Genomic DNA, 16,814 nt, shown 5'->3' on the forward strand with positions numbered 1-16,814 from the left:
TGTTTTACTTTTTCATAACACTTTTTTGCAAAACATGTCCAAATTTAATTTTTTTAATTATTTTAACTAGTAGATGTAGTAACATAACTACATCTCGGAGGATTTTAATTTTTGAATTTTTATCATTTTCTTTTATTTTTTACAAAACTAAAATGGCGATAAGGTGGGTAGAGTTTGAAAATTGCCCTTTAGTCCCGGTTTGTGTCTCCAACCGGGACTAAAGGTTAGAGCCCTTTAGTCCCAGTTTGTGATACAAACCGGGATTATAGGTTGGCCCTTTAGTCCCGGTTTGTGTCACAAACCGGGGCTAAAGGGGCTCGTGGGGCCCCGGCCTGACGCCAGCCTGCCACCACCCCTTTAGTCCCGGTTTGTGTCGTTTGTGACACAAACCGGGACTATAGGTCACAAATAAACCGGCACTAACGCATAGCCGTTCGAACCGTTACGAATGGTCACATTAGTGCCGGTTCATTTACAAACCGGGACTAAAGGGCTGAACATTGGGCCCTTTTTCTACTAGTGTGCTTAACAATTAGTGCCGGTTCATTTACAAACTGGGACTAAAGGGCTAAACATTAGGCCCTTTTTCTACTAGTGTGCTTACCACCAACGTCTTATTTTGATTCGGCGGTATTGTGGGATGGAGCGGCCCGGACCAGCCTTTACATGTCCATGCACATGAGACCGGTTCCACCGACTGACATGCAACTAATTTTGCATAAAGATGACTGACGGGTTTCTGTTTCTCCTACTTTAGTTGAATCGAATTTGACTATGGCCAGTCCTTGAAGAAGGTTAAAACAACAAACTTGATGAATAACCGTTGTGGTTTTTGAGTAGGTAAGAAAGGTTCTTGCTAGAAGCCCGTAGCAGCCACGTAAAACTTGCAACAACAAAGTAGAGGATGTCTAACTTATTTTTGCAGGGCATGTTGTGATGTGATATATGTTGATGTATGAGATGATCATGTTTTGTAATATGGACAACTGGCAGGAGCCTTATGATTGTCACTTTATTGTATGAAATGCAAGCGCCATGTAATTGCTTTACTTTAGCGCTATGCGTTAGCAATAGTTGTAGAAGCAATAGTTGGCGAGACGACCCCGACGCAATAATGGAGATCAAGGTGTCGAGCCACTACTAGGGAAAAACTTATACACAGACGCTTACTACCAGCGCGGGTTTATAACCCTCGCTACTGCTACTTACTAGTAGCGCAGGTTTTTAAACCTCGCTACTACTAAGTTGATAGCAGTAGCGTGGGTTCTTAACCCTCGCTACTACTAAGCGGTCTCTACCGTGCCCCCCGGGACATGCCATAGTAGTAGCGCGGGTTTTTAACCCTCGCTACTACTAAGTTGATAACAGTAGCGTTGGTTTTTAACCCTCGCTACTACTAAGTGTTGCCATAGTAGTAGCGAGGGTTATAAACCCGCGCTACTACTGAGCACTGGGTTTTTTAAACTCTACCCCCCCCCCCCCCATGGATAGCCTTTTCAGTTTTGTAAAAAGCAAAAGAAAATGATAAAAACTTCAAAAACTAAAATCCTTCGAGATGTAGTTATGTTACTACATGTACTACTTAGGAAAATTTGAAAACTTAAATTTGGACATGTTTGCAAAAAGTGTAGGGAAAATGTAACACGGCTATAACTTTTGCATACGATGTTAGAAAAAAACGTATAATATACGGCCTGTTTGCAAATTTTTAGAATCCTCAAATTCTAAAAGGAAAAAAAGTTATGCTCAAATTTCAGTTTTTTTTGAATTTTGGTCAAATCTGTTCAAACCGTGGTCAAACTACTTATTTAAGGAGTATTAGTGTTACTAAATAATTATTCAAGAATATTAGTGTTACTAAATAATTATTTTAGCTTTTTGGAATTTTGGTCAAATGTAGTCAAACTGTGGTCAAACTATGGTCAAACAATGATCAAACTACTTATTCAAGAAATATTAGTGTTACTAAATAATTATTGATTTTTAGAACAATAGTTTCAAACTCAAACGGTGAAACATGTGACTTCGTGCTCAAGCTAAACTCCTGAGGGTTAATAGGATTGACATCTTACTATTGTTAGGAAAACAACAAGTGCAGACTTGGACATGAGGGAGAATAGAACCCGAAAGTTAAGCGTGCTCAGGCTGGAGTAGTGAGAGGATGGGTGACCGTCTGGGAAGTTAGATGATTTGGAATGATGAGAGGTGATTAGAGATTAGAGATTAAATTGAGCAGCGATGAGGGGCGATTAGAGATTAAAGGTTAAAATAATTCAGAAATTTGAAAATTCGGGAAAAAAATTCAATTTTTTTCCAGAGATTAGAGATTAGTAGTAGCGCGGGTTTTTACCCACGCTACTACTAACGGATGTAGTAGTAGCGTGGGTGGCACCCGCGCTACTACAACCTATTAGCTGTAGCGCCGTATCAGTAGCGCGGGCACCCGCGCTACTAATATACCTAAAACCCGCGCTACTGCTAGGCTTTTCCCTAGTAGTGAGCCGGTGACGATGGAGATCATGACGATTCTTTTGAGATGGAGATCAAAAGCACAAGATGATGATGGCCATATCATGTCACATATTTTGATTGCATGTGATATTTATCCTTTATGCATCTTATTCTGCTTAGAACGCCGGTATCATTATAAGATGATCCCTTCACTAAATTTCAAGATAAAAGTGTTCTTCCCAATATGCACCGTTGCCAAAGTTCGTTGTTTCGAAGGACCTCGTGATGAAGGGTGTGATGGACTCTATGTTCACATACAACGGGTGTAAGACAGTTTTGCACATGCAGAATACTTGGGTTAAACTTGGCGAGCCTAGCATGCACAGACATGGTCACGGAACACTTGAGACCAAAAGGTCCAACGTGAGTCATATAGTAGATATGATCAACATAGATATGTTCACCATTGATGACTACCCTATCTCACGTGATGATCAGACATGGGTTAGTTGATATGGATCATGTATCACTTAGACAACTTGAGGGATGTTGATTTAAGTAGGAGTTCATTAGTAATTTGATTAATTGAACTTAATTTATAATGAACTTAGTCCTGATAGTATTTGCAAATCTATGTTGTAGATCAATAGCTCGCAATGTACCTCCCCTATTTTTTTGATATGTTCCTAGAGGAAAATAAGTTGAAATATGATAGTAGCAATGATGCGTACTGGGTCCGTGATCTAAGGATTATCCTTATTGCTGCACAAAATAATTATATCCTTGATGCACCGCTAGGTGACGACCTATTGCAGGAGCAGATGCAGACGTTATGAACGTTTGGCAAGCTTGATATGATGACTACTTAATAGTTTAGTGTACCATGCTTTACGGCTTAGAACCGGGACTTCAAAAACGTATAGAACGCCAGGGAGCATATGAGATGTTTCAAAAGCTTAAATTGGTATTTCAGACTCATGCCCGTGTCGAGAGGTGTGAGACCTCTGACAAGTACTTTGCCAGCATGATGGAAGAGAATAGTTCAGCGAGTGAGCATGTGCTTAGAATGTCTGAGTACTACAATCGCTTGAATCAAGTGAGAGTTAATCCTTCAGATAAGATAGTGATTGATAAAGTTCTTCAGTCACTATCACCAAGCTACTAAAGCTTCGTGATGAACTATAATATGCAGTCACTATCACCAAGCTACTAAAGCTTCATGATGAACTATAATATGCAACGGATAACGAAAGTGACAAAAGTAACCAAAGATTATTTTCTCCGGAAAGGGAAATAGCAATAATACCGCGGCCTCTGTATCTCGATTAACTATTGCACGGTTTACAAGATCCATGCTAGGCATCTAGTCCAGCCTTATCAAGCTCGCTCGGCTCATTTGGGATATAAGTAGAGATCAAACCACCCCGCAAATAACCTATGTTCTTTGTAGGTTATTTGCCAGTCGTCTGAGAAGTAACGACGCCATATATATGTAGAGCACACTAGTCACAATATCCCAGATACATACTGAAACCTAACACAAAAAGGGAAACCAAGCCATGTACTCCCTCCATTGCATAATTATTGTCGTGGTTTTAGTTTAAATTTGAATTAAAACCACGACAATAATTCAAATTTGAACTAAAACCACGACAATAATTATGGAACAGAGGGAGTAATTAATTTACGTGGCTCAGTTAATTCGAGAAGAAACTGGCGTCAATGACGAGTGCATGGACCCTTGAATCTCTTCCAGGGTCCTTCCTTTAGTCTCTGGCACCAGCCGCTCCACAAATACAACAGTCAGCCCGCAAATGCTCGCGAACATGAAAAATGTACCTGAAATTAATCCGTCGTGTGTACAGGCAAAACAAAACAAAAACATCAACAAAACTTCTGGTCAACCGGAACTATTCTTTTGATCAAAAGGTCCATTTTCTATGCTACAAATGTATATACAGTAGGAGCTCCACACCAGGAGGAAGTTGAAGGCATACGAGACGATCCATGAGCCGAGCCAGCTCACCAAGGTCACCAGGCTTCCTGCTGACCCTTTCATGTGTATGGGGAAGATCTGCATGTCCAGGGATGGATTGTGGTCAAATTAGTTCATACATTAGGGCACAGTAATAATTCTTTTAATGATTTTTTAACGGCAGAAAAGGCACCTCTGACATTATAACCCATGGAATTCCTCCCATACCCAGTGAGAAAGATCCACTAAAGATCTGGTTTCCACAGCAACAGAGATGTTTATTACAATGACTAGACATCTGGCAACATTGCTGAAAAAGAAGTTAAAACTAAGATGCGGTATATGTTAGATGTGTATAGTCTCTTTTTGTTATATCCTCATTGTATGATGGGTTTTATGCACTTTACCACACATGTATATGTAATGGCCTTTGGCCCTCAGTAAAGCTTAGTTGCTCATTATCCAACATGGTATCAGATGTTAGATTGCCCTCTCCCCCGCACGCTGCAACTCCGTACTAGATTCTCTCCCGCTTCCGGCCTTCCCCATCGCGGATCCGGCTGCCCCGGCCAGGTCACTGCTGTCTCGCGCCCGGCTGGCCGGCCATCCCTCGTCCACGGCCCTGCTGCCTCCTCTTTGTCCCGCTCTCCCCAGCTGCCCCGCCGGAATCCGTTGCCCGGCTGCTCACCTTGAGCTCGTCCGGTGGTCGGCCGTTCCCTAGCGCCTCCGCCGCCGCCTGGTCAGGCAGCTTCCCTCCTTCCCGTCGGGACTCGCCCTTGCTGCTGCCGCCAGCCTCTGGCCTCTGCTCGCCTGGCCGTGCGAGTGGGCCTGCGGGAGCCCCGCGAGCTTGGGGGGCTCGATCCCATCGATCCCGCTTGCGCCTCCTCGCGAGCGGGCGCGTGAGTGTCTGATCCCCTCGATCCCGCGCGTGAGTGCCTAATCCCCTCGATCCAGTGCGTGGGATTTACTGTTCTCGTTGACTCCCAAAAAAAAGAGAGACATAAAGAGAGAAAGAAGAGAGAAAGAGAGACAATCAGCATGTCTTCATCTGGCTATGTGGCTGTTCCTCGGTGCTCGGTGGTCTTTGATGGCACCAATTATGCTGAGTTTGTGGGCTTCATGCGTATCCATATGCGCGGGCTCCTCCTGTGGGGTGTTCGCTCTGGCGAGGTACCTTGTCTGCCCTGCCCTGTTGCTCCGGTGGCTCCTGTTCCGCCGATACCGCTGGTACTTGCTCCTGATGCTTCTCAGGCTGATCGGGATGTTGCCAAGGTTCTTGATGATGCTGCAGTTGATGCCTATGATCAGCAGGTATCCGCATATTCTGATGCTCTTTCTGTCTACCGGGATGATCTGTCTGCTTACACTCAGTGATGCAATGATGATGCTCGAGCTGCTGCTGTCCTCACTGTGAGTGTCCTCCCTCAGTTTGCTTCGGAGTTCATGGGATTTGGCACTGTTGCAGTGATGTGGGCTTATATTTGTCAGCGCTATCAGCCCTCTGGTGATGCTCTCTACCTATCTGTGGTGCGTCAGGAGCATGCACTCCAGCAAGGTGATTCCTCTGTTGATGAGTTCTATTCACAGTGCTCTGCCATCTGGCGTCAGCTTGACTCTCTTCGGACAGTTGTCTGTGGCACCTGTCGTTGTTGTCAGACTACTCGATCTGATCTGGAGTTTCAGCGGGTCCATGAGTTCTTATCTCGTCTCCGCTCTGAGTTTGAGCCCAGACGTGCTCAATTGCTTGCTCGTGATTGTGTTCCTATCTCGGAGGTGCTTGACGAGCTTCGGGCTGAGGAGACACACCTTCGCTCTGCTAGGTTGCTTCTGGTTCCGTCCGTATTGGCTGCCCGGGCTCCTGTGTTGTCTGCTCGCCTCACTGCTCCGCCGCTCCTGCCTACTCCTCCAGGGGGGTGAGCCGTCCTCCTTATGCTGAGAAGGGCATGTCGCGCCGTGACACCGTTTGTGGTTACTGTTCCCGGCCAGGTCACCCAGAGTCTGATTGTCGCCAGAAGAAGCGAGACCAGAGGCGCGCCTCCTCCAGTGGGCCTCCTGTGTCTTCCTCGGCTCCGTCACTCACTGACCAGGAAATTGTTTGCCTCAAGCGTCTTCTTGCTTCCTCAGGCTCCTCGTCGACTGGCTCTGCTGCTGCTGTGACTGCATCCTCAGGCTGCTCCTCCTCACCATCACATGCATCTACACAGTCAGGTACATCTCCGTGGGTTCCAGATTCTAGAGCCTCCTTTCATATGTCTTCTAATTCTTTCGCGTTGTCTTCTCTCTGACCTCTTGATTCGCCAGTTAATGTTCTTACTGCCGATGGCACATCTCTTCCTGTTGCTAGTTGTGGTATTCTTTCCACTCCATCTTTTTCTGTTCCGAGTGTTTCACATGTTCCTCGTCTTACCATGAATCTTTTTTCCGCTGCCCAACTTACTGATTCTGGTTGTCGTGTCATTCATGATACCGACTCTTGCTCCATTCAGGATCGTCGCACCAAGGCTTTGGTTGGTGCTGGCCCCCGGTGCCGTGAGTGCTCTCATGCTTTTGCTGCCTCCTCGTCTGCGTCCTTCCAGCAGTGGCATAATCGTCTTGGTCACATCTGTGGCTCTCGCTTGTCTTCCTTAGTTCGTCAGGGCCTCTTAGGGACTGTATCTGAAGATGTCTCCTTACATTGTAATGGTTGCAGACTTGGCAAACAGACTCAGTTACCTTATCCTACGAGTGAGTTTGTATCTCAGCATCCTTTTGACCTAGTTCATTCTGATGTCTGGGGTCCTGCTCCCTTTGATTCGAAACGTGGTCATCGCTACTATGTTTTGTTTATTGATGATTTCTCTCGCTGCACTTGCGTCTACTTCATGAAATCTCGTAGCGAGGTTCTCCTTATATACAAACATTTTGCTGCCATGGTTCACACCCAGTTTGCCATGCCCATTCGTACTTTTTGTGCTGACTCCGCTGGAGAGTATATCTCTCAGCTGTTGCGTGCTTTTCTCGCAGAACAGGGTACTCTTGCCCAGTTCTCCTGTCCTGGTGCTCAGGCTTAGAATGGCGTCGCCGAGCGCAAGCATCGTCATTTGCTTGAGACGGCTCGTGCGCTGATGATTGCTGCTTCCCTTCCACCCCATTTTTTGGGCTGAGGCTGTTTCCGCATCTACCTATCTCATCAACATTCAACCATCGACTGCTCTGCAGGGTGGCATTCCTATGGAGTGTCTCACTGGTCGCTCCCCTGACTACTCAGCTCTTCGTATGTTTGGATGTGTCTGCTATGTTCTTCTTGCCACTCGAGAACGCACCAAACTGACTGCTCAGTCAGTTGAGTGTGTTTTCCTTGGCTACAGTGATGAGCACAAGGGCTATCGATGTTGGGATCCAGTGGGTCGTCGCTTGCGCATCTCGCGTGATGTGACTTTTGACGAGTCTCGTTCTTACTACCCACGTCCTTCTTCCTCGAGTTTCTCTGTGGACTATCTCTCTTTCCTTCTCCTTCCCGATACACCCCGTTATGTGCCTCATGTGTCACCTCTCCCTCTGGCACCTCTCATTCCTTCTCATTCACAACCAACCTTGTCTTCCCCATCCTCCTCCTCCACCTCTCCCCCATCCTCTCCAGTCCGTCGCTCTCTCTCACCGTTTCCTCTCCACTATACTCGTCGATCTCGTACTGAGGATATCTCCTCTGCCGAGCCTTCCACCTCTGGTGCCCCTCCTCTCACGCCTCCTCCGGTTCACAACCTCCGTGCTCGGCCTCGCCCCCGCCTGATCGCTATTCCCCTGATCGGTACGGTCTCTCTGTTATGACTGAGCCCACTTCTTATCGCACTGCCATGACTCAGCCTGAATGGCAGCTTGCGATGGCCGAAGAGCTTGCTGCCCTTGAGCGCTCTGGCACATGGGATCTGGTTCCCCTCCCTTCCAGTGTCCGTCCCATCACCTGTAAGTGGGTCTACAAGCTTAAGACTCGCTCCGATGGTTCTCTTGAGCGCTACAAAGCTCGTCTTGTGGCCCGTGGTTTTCAGCAGGAGCAGGGGCGCGATTATGACCACTGTCCGCACTCTTCTTGCTGTGGATTTTGTTCGTCACTGGTCTATCTCTCAACTTGATGTTCAGAACGCTTTTCTAAATGGCGAGTTGCGTGAGGAGGTTTATATGCAGCCATCACCGGGGTACTATGCTCCTGATGGTATGGTCTGTAGACTTCGCCGCTCCCTATATGGTCTCAAACAGGGCCCTCCCGCCTGGTTTGAGCGCTTCGCCTCTGTGGTGACCGCTGCTGGTTTCTTGCCCAGTGCTCATGATCCCGCGTTGTTTGTTTACACGTCTCCTCGCGGTCGTACTCTTCTCCTTCTCTATGTTGATGACATGATCATCACTGGTGATGACTCTGATTACATTGCCTTTGTTAAGGCTCGCCTTCGCGACCAGTTTCTCATGACTGATCTTGGTCCACTTTGTTATTTTCTTGGGATTGAGATCTCCTCGACCTCTGATGGCTTCTACATCTCCCAAGAAAAATACATTCAGGACCTTCTTGCTCGCGCTGCTCTCGGTGATGAGCGTACTGTTGTGACTCCCATGGAGCTCAACGTTCAGCTTCGTGCCTCTAATGGTGACCCTCTCCCTAATCCCACTCGCTATCGTCACCTTGTTGGCAGTCTTGTCATCTTGCTGTTACGCGTCCTGACATCTCCTATCCCGTTCACATTCCGAGTCAGTTCGTTTCAGCCCCCACCTCTGTCCACTATAGTCATCTCCTCCATGTCATACGATATCTTCGTGGCACGATCTCTCAGCGCCTTTTCTTTCCTTGCTCCAACTCTCTTGAGCTCCAGGCCTACTCTGATGCTACCTGGGCTAGTGATCCCTCTGATCGACGCTTGCTGTCTGCTTACTGTGTCTTTCTTGGTGGCTCCCTTATTGCCTGGAAGACCAAGAAACAGACTGCAGTTTCTCGCTCGAGTACAGAGGCTGAGTTGCGAGCCATGGCTCTGCTGACGGCTGAGGTGATCTGGTTACGGTGGCTACTTGAGGATTTTAGTGTGTCTGCTACTACCTCGACTCCCTTATTGTCAGACAGTACTGACGCTATCAGTATTGCGCGTGACCTGGTGAAGCATGAGCTCACCAAGCACATCGGTGTGGATGCCCACTTTGTGTGTGCTACTGTGCAGGATCAGACTCTCGCTCTTCACTATGTGCCCTCTGAGTTACAGTTGGCTGACTTCTTCACGAAGGCACAGACTCGAGCGCAGCATGGCTTTTTCCTCTCCAAACTCAGTGTTGTTAATCCACCATGAGTTTGAGGGGGGTGTTAGATGTGTATAGTCTTTATTTATTATATCCCCATTGTATGAGAGGTTTTATGCACTTTACCACACATGTATATGTAATGGCATTTGGCCCTCAGTAAAGCTTAGTTGTTCATTATCCAACAGTATATACCAGAATCCCCGTCAATGCCAACGCCACATTGAGGTCCTTCACCCAATGATGTTCATGTTCAAGAAAGGTTAAATTATATAATAGCACATGTGTGGTCTTCTTACGAGGATGATATAAGTTTCAGTAAATTCAAACCTTGGACAAGAATGAGAGGCCAACTAGTAGGCAACCCAGGCATGTCCCAGCTGCAGAGACCTGCGGCATTGCAGCATGAAACAAACAGCCTTAGAATCCATTACTAATTGTATCATTTTTCAACTATCAAAAACCCGTGTATCTTTTTTTACCACCAGAAGTGGCCTCCTTCCAGCCTTGTCCAACAGAAGCACCCCAAGTGCCGTCATCGGAATCTACAAGGACACCGTAAAATCAGTGAGTACTGAGAAGCAAAATAAAAAAAGCTGCATAAGAGCCATGATTAAATACCTGAACCGCAACCATTGCGAGCATTCCGGTGTTCCCTGACGAGAAACCTGATTCATGTCATGGATAGTTAGTAGTAGTGCCCAAAAGTAATACATGGTAAAAAAATGTGCGTAGTAACTAAAAGCAGTATGGATGAGTTCATGTGGGCCTGCTTCCGCGAAACGGTCGGTGGCCAGTGGTGCAATACCAACTTCCCTGACTTACTTGCGGAGCTGAACGCCTCCCCTCCCCGCTACCGCCATATTAGATGGCTGTGCGTTGGGATCCTCGCCTGGACGCTTTGGAACTTTTCGCAACAAGCTCATCATTCAGAAGATCCCTCTTCGACGTGCGTCTGGCGCTATCTTCAAGGCAACTGGTTACATGGGATTGATCACAGATTCAGAATTCTACTTAGGATGGGAGCGCTTGTCGTGATTTGGTCGCTTTGACTATGTAGAAATGATAAGATTTTTAACGATAAAAGTACTTCGCTTATGCAGGTTATCTACAGATGTACTGGGACGCTTCGTTTATGGTCCTCTCTGCAATGAGTGGAGAATCGAGACCTGTTTACGGAGGTGTGTACACGATTGGAGGCTACGGCGAGGGATACTTTTATCCAGCATGGGTGGCAGCATGATCTTAGGATTGGGCCACCGACGGTTTAGGCGCTATACAAATATACATTTTTCTTTGTATTTCACCTTTCTATTTTATTTTCGCTTGTCGTGAGAACTTTGTTGGCTGTGTGCATCTTAGTTATGTAGAGGCCGGGTGTAATACTTAAACCTTTTAAGTAATAAAGCGCCCCTTTTCAAAAAAATCTTTAAAATGTGTGGCTACTTGCAGCTTTGGCGGCCGCTTAGCCGCCCCTAGGACCGGGACGTCATCACCAACATCCTCGCCGATCTTCGCTCGATGGCGCTCCGCGTGGCTCCCCCGCTTCCGCCCCCTCCGCCGGAGCCCGACTAGGCTGTCGGCCTGGTTTGCGCTTTGCGCTTTGCGCCTTGCGCCGTGGTGTGTGTGTTTAGGGCTTGTTGTGCTGTGCCCTCAGCTCAGACCCTCGTGTCTTTTTGTATGCGTGTGAACCTCCGTGTATGTGTGTGTTTGTTTGGACCCGTGTGGAACCTTGTGGGATGCTTGATGTGGGCGGTTGCTTTATAATATAAAGCGGAGCGAAAGCCTTTTTTCAGGAAAGTTAAGGGAACAGGTTGCTAAAACGCATTACCAGCCGAAACAAATATCTCACTGGCATAGAAGCATATTGCATTCACTCCACCAAACTGTTGAAGGACCATTAGCCCAACTCCAACCTGAAAGAAACTTGAAATCTTAGAAAATTACACATAATTAAGCTTCTCCTTTCTAGCTAGAAATGCATAACTAGAATACTTACGGTGACAGCATGAATATAATCCTTCTGAAATAGGTCCAACATCTTTGACTGTGGCAGGTGCTGAATCTTTTCTGTGAAATCCTGAACATATATAATAAGCTAGTCATTTCAGTAATGCAGGACTAAGTTGGTGTTCTATTTTAAATCTCAAGTTTACAGCAGTTGATACTTTGATATCTGCTGCCTCTTCGGAGATATCAGTTTCTTTTCCCCTTAGCTTCTGTAACGCTTCCTCAAGTGCACCTGAGTGTTCGATCTTAGCCTGAAATGCATGGGTTTTCTATTAAAGAGAGGCAAAACTGTATGCTCCATCTAATGAATATAGGTCTTAGAGAAGAAATGATAATATGAGAAGATGATTTCACACCTTTTTCAATTCTAGAACCAAGAACGGAAATGGACGGAAGAAAGAGATTCATCAAGTATCAACACTACAACGAAAGCTTATATACTTACCAGCCACCTGGGAGATTCGGGAATCACAAGAAGGCCAACCAGCTGCAGTAAACATGGTGTCACTCCTACAAGAGCAATAGCTAACCATATCAATATGCACTTCATTTATATTTATACAAGTGCATGCCATTTCCTAAAGATATACAAGTGCATGCATTTCGAGGCCAATATGTTAGATTGCAACAAATACCAGTTAAAATTGGTGCAATGACCGATCCTCATACAACAAACACATTTTAGAATATATGCTCCTTGTTCTATGAAAGGTAGATAAGTAAATCCAAACAAATTAATGTACCTACGATTGCCAAGGTGCGCCAGGTGATACATGTCCCCAGAGCATACGCGAGTGATGCCCCACAACATATCATAAGCTGCAGAAATGGATGCACTTGCCTTCTTATGATAATGCTGTGTACAAATAAAACCAGTAATGAAATCTCCATGGTTGAGTACAAACCTGGTTTACAGCTGCGAGCCGTCCTCTAAGATTCTTGGGTGTTATCTCTGATATATATACTGGGACCTGTTCAGGTAACACAACTTTCAGACAAAATTCGTTGGAAAAAGTACCAAGATAGAATTGTTTGCTATAATCACCACATATGAGAGAAGGCCGATTCCACATTCAATTGAGAGCCTCCCAAGGTCGAGCCACACAGAGTTCTACAGAAGAATGTACAGAAAAGAAGGAAACGAATTACAGGATGAACCAAGAATGTCATTCCCTTCAAAGTTGCAGTGAGCACTGAAATGCACACTGAAGTAGAGATACAGAGAGAAATGACAGCAAGGGGACCTTAGAAAAGACTATAAGGAGATATCCAAGAATGCAGAACACATCTGATATTGCCATTGCCTGCGCGCCATGAAACACATGAATATGAAGTCCATTAGTTGAATGCATATTAATGATACACTTATGCAGGTTAGAACTTACACATCTTCGACCAACCCAATCTGCTATGGTACCACTGAGAATAGCGCCTAGCATTGCTCCGATGGTTAATATCGAGCCAAAGACAGAATACTGCATGATGGTTAAAAGATAATCATGTGTCAAGTGGACTCACCAGGTTACAACCACCAAGATGAACAAACAAAAATGTCTTACATTTGGAAACAGAGGGTGTATTTGAGTACCTCAGCTAAGGAAAGATGAAGATCCCGCATGATGCCTTCCTGAGATGGTGATGAGTAGCCCACCTGCAAAACAGGGGATCAAAATTAAGTTCTCCACCTGGAAATATTTGTACTAGAACAACAGTAGGACAGTTTTCTATCTAACTAAATGAAAGCATTCCCACATTCCCTTTGAACAAGTCAATTTACATACCGAGATGGCGAACACGAAGGATCCAGCAACGGCGACGGCAGTGCTAGCGACCACCACCCAAATGGAAGAAGCTTTGTTGTTCCCGGTCACCAAGAGAGGCTTCTTGGCTTGTGCTCCCTCCCATTCCGTAGACATAGGGCCTGGCTGAAGCAGAGTTCTCTTCTGAAACGATCCACATTTTCATTAAAACATAGTAGCATAAATTGCTAATGATCACTGGTTCAGAAACTAAATACATCATCAATGAAAAAATTAGAAGCATGGCAAGAAGAGTGAAGTAAGAGATGATGATGCTAAGTAGACGTTCCCATCATCTAGAGAAGTCACAAGCTTGCTCTCAGCAATACTTATTTTTTTCAGTAAGTGTGAACATAATATGTTCAGGCTTGTGCAGAAGCAAAAAACAGAGCAGTAGTAGTAGTTCTACTAGGGCGTAGCAGGAATTGTCTTGCTCTGAGCTAGCTGCTAGTTGGGCGTAGTTGAGTGGCAGGCAGCACAGCAAGGGACTAGCGCGGCCGCACATCACGAACATGAGGATCAGATGACCAGGAGCAAAAACATGTATGCAGCTACTCCGTACCTGTAGTCGGCGGGAAGCTCGCCGGCGCCGCGAGGTGGCACGTGCGACGGACGCCGGAGGCGAAACCGCACGAGGAAACCGATGGAGGGGACTGCGCTGACCGGGGCAGGAAGGTTTTCGGCGAGATCGATCCTCTGTCGCCGGCGGCGGGTTGAGGGCCGTGACGAGGAGCGGGGGCGGTGACTGTCGGAAAAAGACAAGCAAGGAAGACTAGACTAACCAGCTCACTAGCAGGTGAGGTCGCTGTCCAACTGCATATGCAGACGTGATTTGACGATTACACCCTCTCATCCTTCCTAGGGGCCCAAAAAGACGGATTCTATCGCTACAAGCACAACCGCTAGTCAGTACCCACGATTTTTATTTAATTCCATGTATTTCAAGCACAACATGTCCACTCAGGTTCAAGTCGTGAACTTCGCATGTAAGTGGTCGCATTTTCCTGAATTTATTTTAGGTTGTTTTTGTCAGCGGTATCGTATGCCTATAAACTACAGGCGTCCGTGGCGACTTCTTCATTCTCAAAATCTGTTTGCTCAGCCTCTCAGAGGTGCTCGTAGGGTAGGATGTCTTTGTGCCTGTTCATAAAGTTTATCTAAACTTTTGCGTATGTTAGCGTTCTCCCGGAAAAAAATAAAATCTAACTACACATGGAGAAGAAAAAAAAACTAAACACTAGGAATAGTGTCACAAAAACAAAAATACTAATAAGCAATACTGTTGATGGGAAAAAAATACTGTTGATGGATTTTTTATGTTTTTCTCCGTTTATAGATCAAATTTAAATTCCAAACCTTTTCTAAAACATACTTGGTTCCTTCTGAAAAAAGTGTCAAAAAAAAGAACTAACATATATCTTGTCAACATGCTCGACTTTGTTCTTCTAGTATAATCAAAGCGTATCCTATGCACTCAGTGCACTGAGCATGGAAAAACCATATTGTAATTTCAGAAAAATAAATCCAAAATAAGTATATAAACATAGCATACATGTTCCTCACCACATAGGCCATGTGGTAGCATACATCTAATATGGGATTTTTTTTTCAAATGAGCTTATGGTAGTGTTTGGTTTGGCTGTGGATTTTTAAAAGTAGCTGTAGAAAATCTACTGTGAAAAAGCAACCGTGGAAAATTTGTTGTGAAAAGGCTGTAAGCCATTTAGCAAACCAGTTGTATGAGCTGTGCCTGTGGAGATAAATGTTTGAAATACCCCTAAGAGCTGAGAGATTGTTTGCACGGTGTTTAATGATAATAACAACATTACATATTGATCTAGAGCACTAGTAAAACATAATTAAATAATTATCCAACTATAGCGATATCATTTTTATAAGGACCATTATATAGCACAGAAATAGAAATAGCACACTAGTTATTATCGAATGAACTACCAATTGAACCCAAATACTTCATCATTGACCAATACATCATTACATTACAACCCAGCATTTTTTAGAACCGAAAGCCGGACAACTAGATTACTAGGAGCGGTGCAAAATATTATATACACTTATACACACGTTAGAATAGTAGTTCCTCCATGAGCAGATGGAACAACTCTATCCACTCGAGCTCATCAAGGAGTTAGCAATCCTACCACGAACTCTGTTTATGTCGACGATGTCAAGTCTCACAGGAATACTATCTCCTTGGAGTGACCGTACTCGCAAGTCCTCATCAGGAGCGTAAAAAACAAATTCAGTTGCCATAGTGTTCGCAAGCCCCATTCATAGCCCATTTTAAATTAACTACCGTTCATAGTATGATTTGTAGTTTTTGTTTCTCGAGATCTTAATTGAATTTATAACTTAAACTTTTGACACGATTGGTCTATACATATTGTGTTAATGTACTCAATTAGAGTTTACATGAGAATGCCCATGCAACAAATACATCCTCCTCACATAGTGGTTGGTTGGACAGAGAAATGGGAGAAGGGACAAGGAAAAATGGTGCCACGTACCTTTCTGGGTCTTTTTCAATAATGCATTTTTTTGGGTCAGGTTGGAAAAAACGATTGGTTACTAGGAAAAACAGTACACCAACGCTTATCACGAAAACTAGCTAGCAGGGGTACGCATGTGCGTGGGCACACACTTGTCCAGCCATGCGTACCGCCCGATTGCCTCGTGATCCGTAAATTTGTTGGATCCCATACGAGGGCACACCAAGTTTTAAATTTTACTTTCTGAAACTTACGACGTTATCGGTCTCTTGTACCAAGTTTTCGAAGTTGAGACTTAATGAAAGTTTTAAAACTCAGCAAAATGTATTTAAAATGAATCTCATTTGAAAGCCCTTGTCACCAGAAACACAAATATACAAATAAAACATAATTTAAACTTTTGGTTCAAAAGATATAAAAGATTGAAGAATCATAAGCCAAAAGAAAAAAGGGGGGCTGTCTGCCCGTCTGTGCGTGCTACAAATTCCCTCCCCACTTATCACAAGATGCATCCCAATTGCTTGATGGTTGTGTTTAGAAAGTATAACGACCATCTCATCACTAGCTCAACATATTTGACGGTTGTTTTTGGGAAATATAAGGACCTTTTATCACTAGCTTCACTTTCTTTTCATGATCCATACTATGAATACTTATAGCATCTCTAATCGAACCGTCAAAATTTAGCCCCTCAAAAGCATCCTCAAACCTTAACTGCCCAAATTTGGCAAGGTAACAAAAGGTGGTTCCTAATCGAACTTATAAAACTTATCTCCTAAAATAAATTTCCACACAATTTCATTCAAACACGAATTT

General features: G+C 44.8%; 1 protein-coding gene across 4 annotated transcripts; it reads right to left on the minus strand.

The window, feature by feature from the left end:
- Positions 1-3,770: 3,770 nt before the first annotated feature.
- Positions 3,771-14,300, minus strand: LOC123043299 (sugar transporter ERD6-like 5). Of its 4 annotated transcripts, XM_044465709.1 has the most exons (17): positions 14,051-14,300; positions 13,471-13,632; positions 13,278-13,340; positions 13,075-13,164; positions 12,934-12,993; positions 12,735-12,800; positions 12,595-12,660; positions 12,433-12,508; positions 12,135-12,199; positions 11,848-11,940; positions 11,679-11,759; positions 11,511-11,595; positions 10,301-10,347; positions 10,162-10,224; positions 10,010-10,069; positions 4,620-4,679; positions 3,771-4,525 (listed from the first exon to the last, which is right to left on the minus strand). In XM_044465709.1, exons 2-17 carry the CDS (start codon positions 13,603-13,605, stop codon positions 4,352-4,354), a joined length of 1,284 nt encoding a protein of 427 aa, XP_044321644.1. In that variant the 5' UTR covers positions 13,606-13,632; positions 14,051-14,300; the 3' UTR covers positions 3,771-4,351. The 4 variants fall into 4 exon arrangements, with proteins under 4 accessions (XP_044321644.1, XP_044321645.1, XP_044321646.1 ...); XM_044465710.1 differs by lacking the exon at positions 4,620-4,679; XM_044465711.1 differs by lacking the exons at positions 3,771-4,525; positions 4,620-4,679 and having other exon boundaries at positions 10,004-10,069.
- Between the last annotated feature and the right edge of the window lie 2,514 nt (positions 14,301-16,814).

The sequence above is a fragment of the Triticum aestivum genome, chromosome 2B, assembly GCF_018294505.1.
Source record: "Triticum aestivum cultivar Chinese Spring chromosome 2B, IWGSC CS RefSeq v2.1, whole genome shotgun sequence".
Lineage (NCBI taxonomy): Eukaryota > Viridiplantae > Streptophyta > Magnoliopsida > Poales > Poaceae > Triticum > Triticum aestivum.

What these genes read in the sequence shown, in the direction of transcription:
- LOC123043299 (XM_044465709.1), bottom strand. Translation starts at nt 13,605, where the DNA reads ATGTCTACGGAATGGGAGGGAGCACAAGCCAAGAAGCCTCTCTTGGTG. An exon ending in TGAGATATTTGTTTCGGCTG is followed by an intron (nt 10,348 to 11,510) that starts GTAATGCGTTTT and finishes GACATGAATCAG; the next exon opens with GTTTCTCGTCAGGGAACACC. An exon ending in CATGGGTTATAATGTCAGAG is followed by an intron (nt 4,526 to 4,619) that starts GTGCCTTTTCTG and finishes CTGGACATGCAG; the next exon opens with ATCTTCCCCATACACATGAA.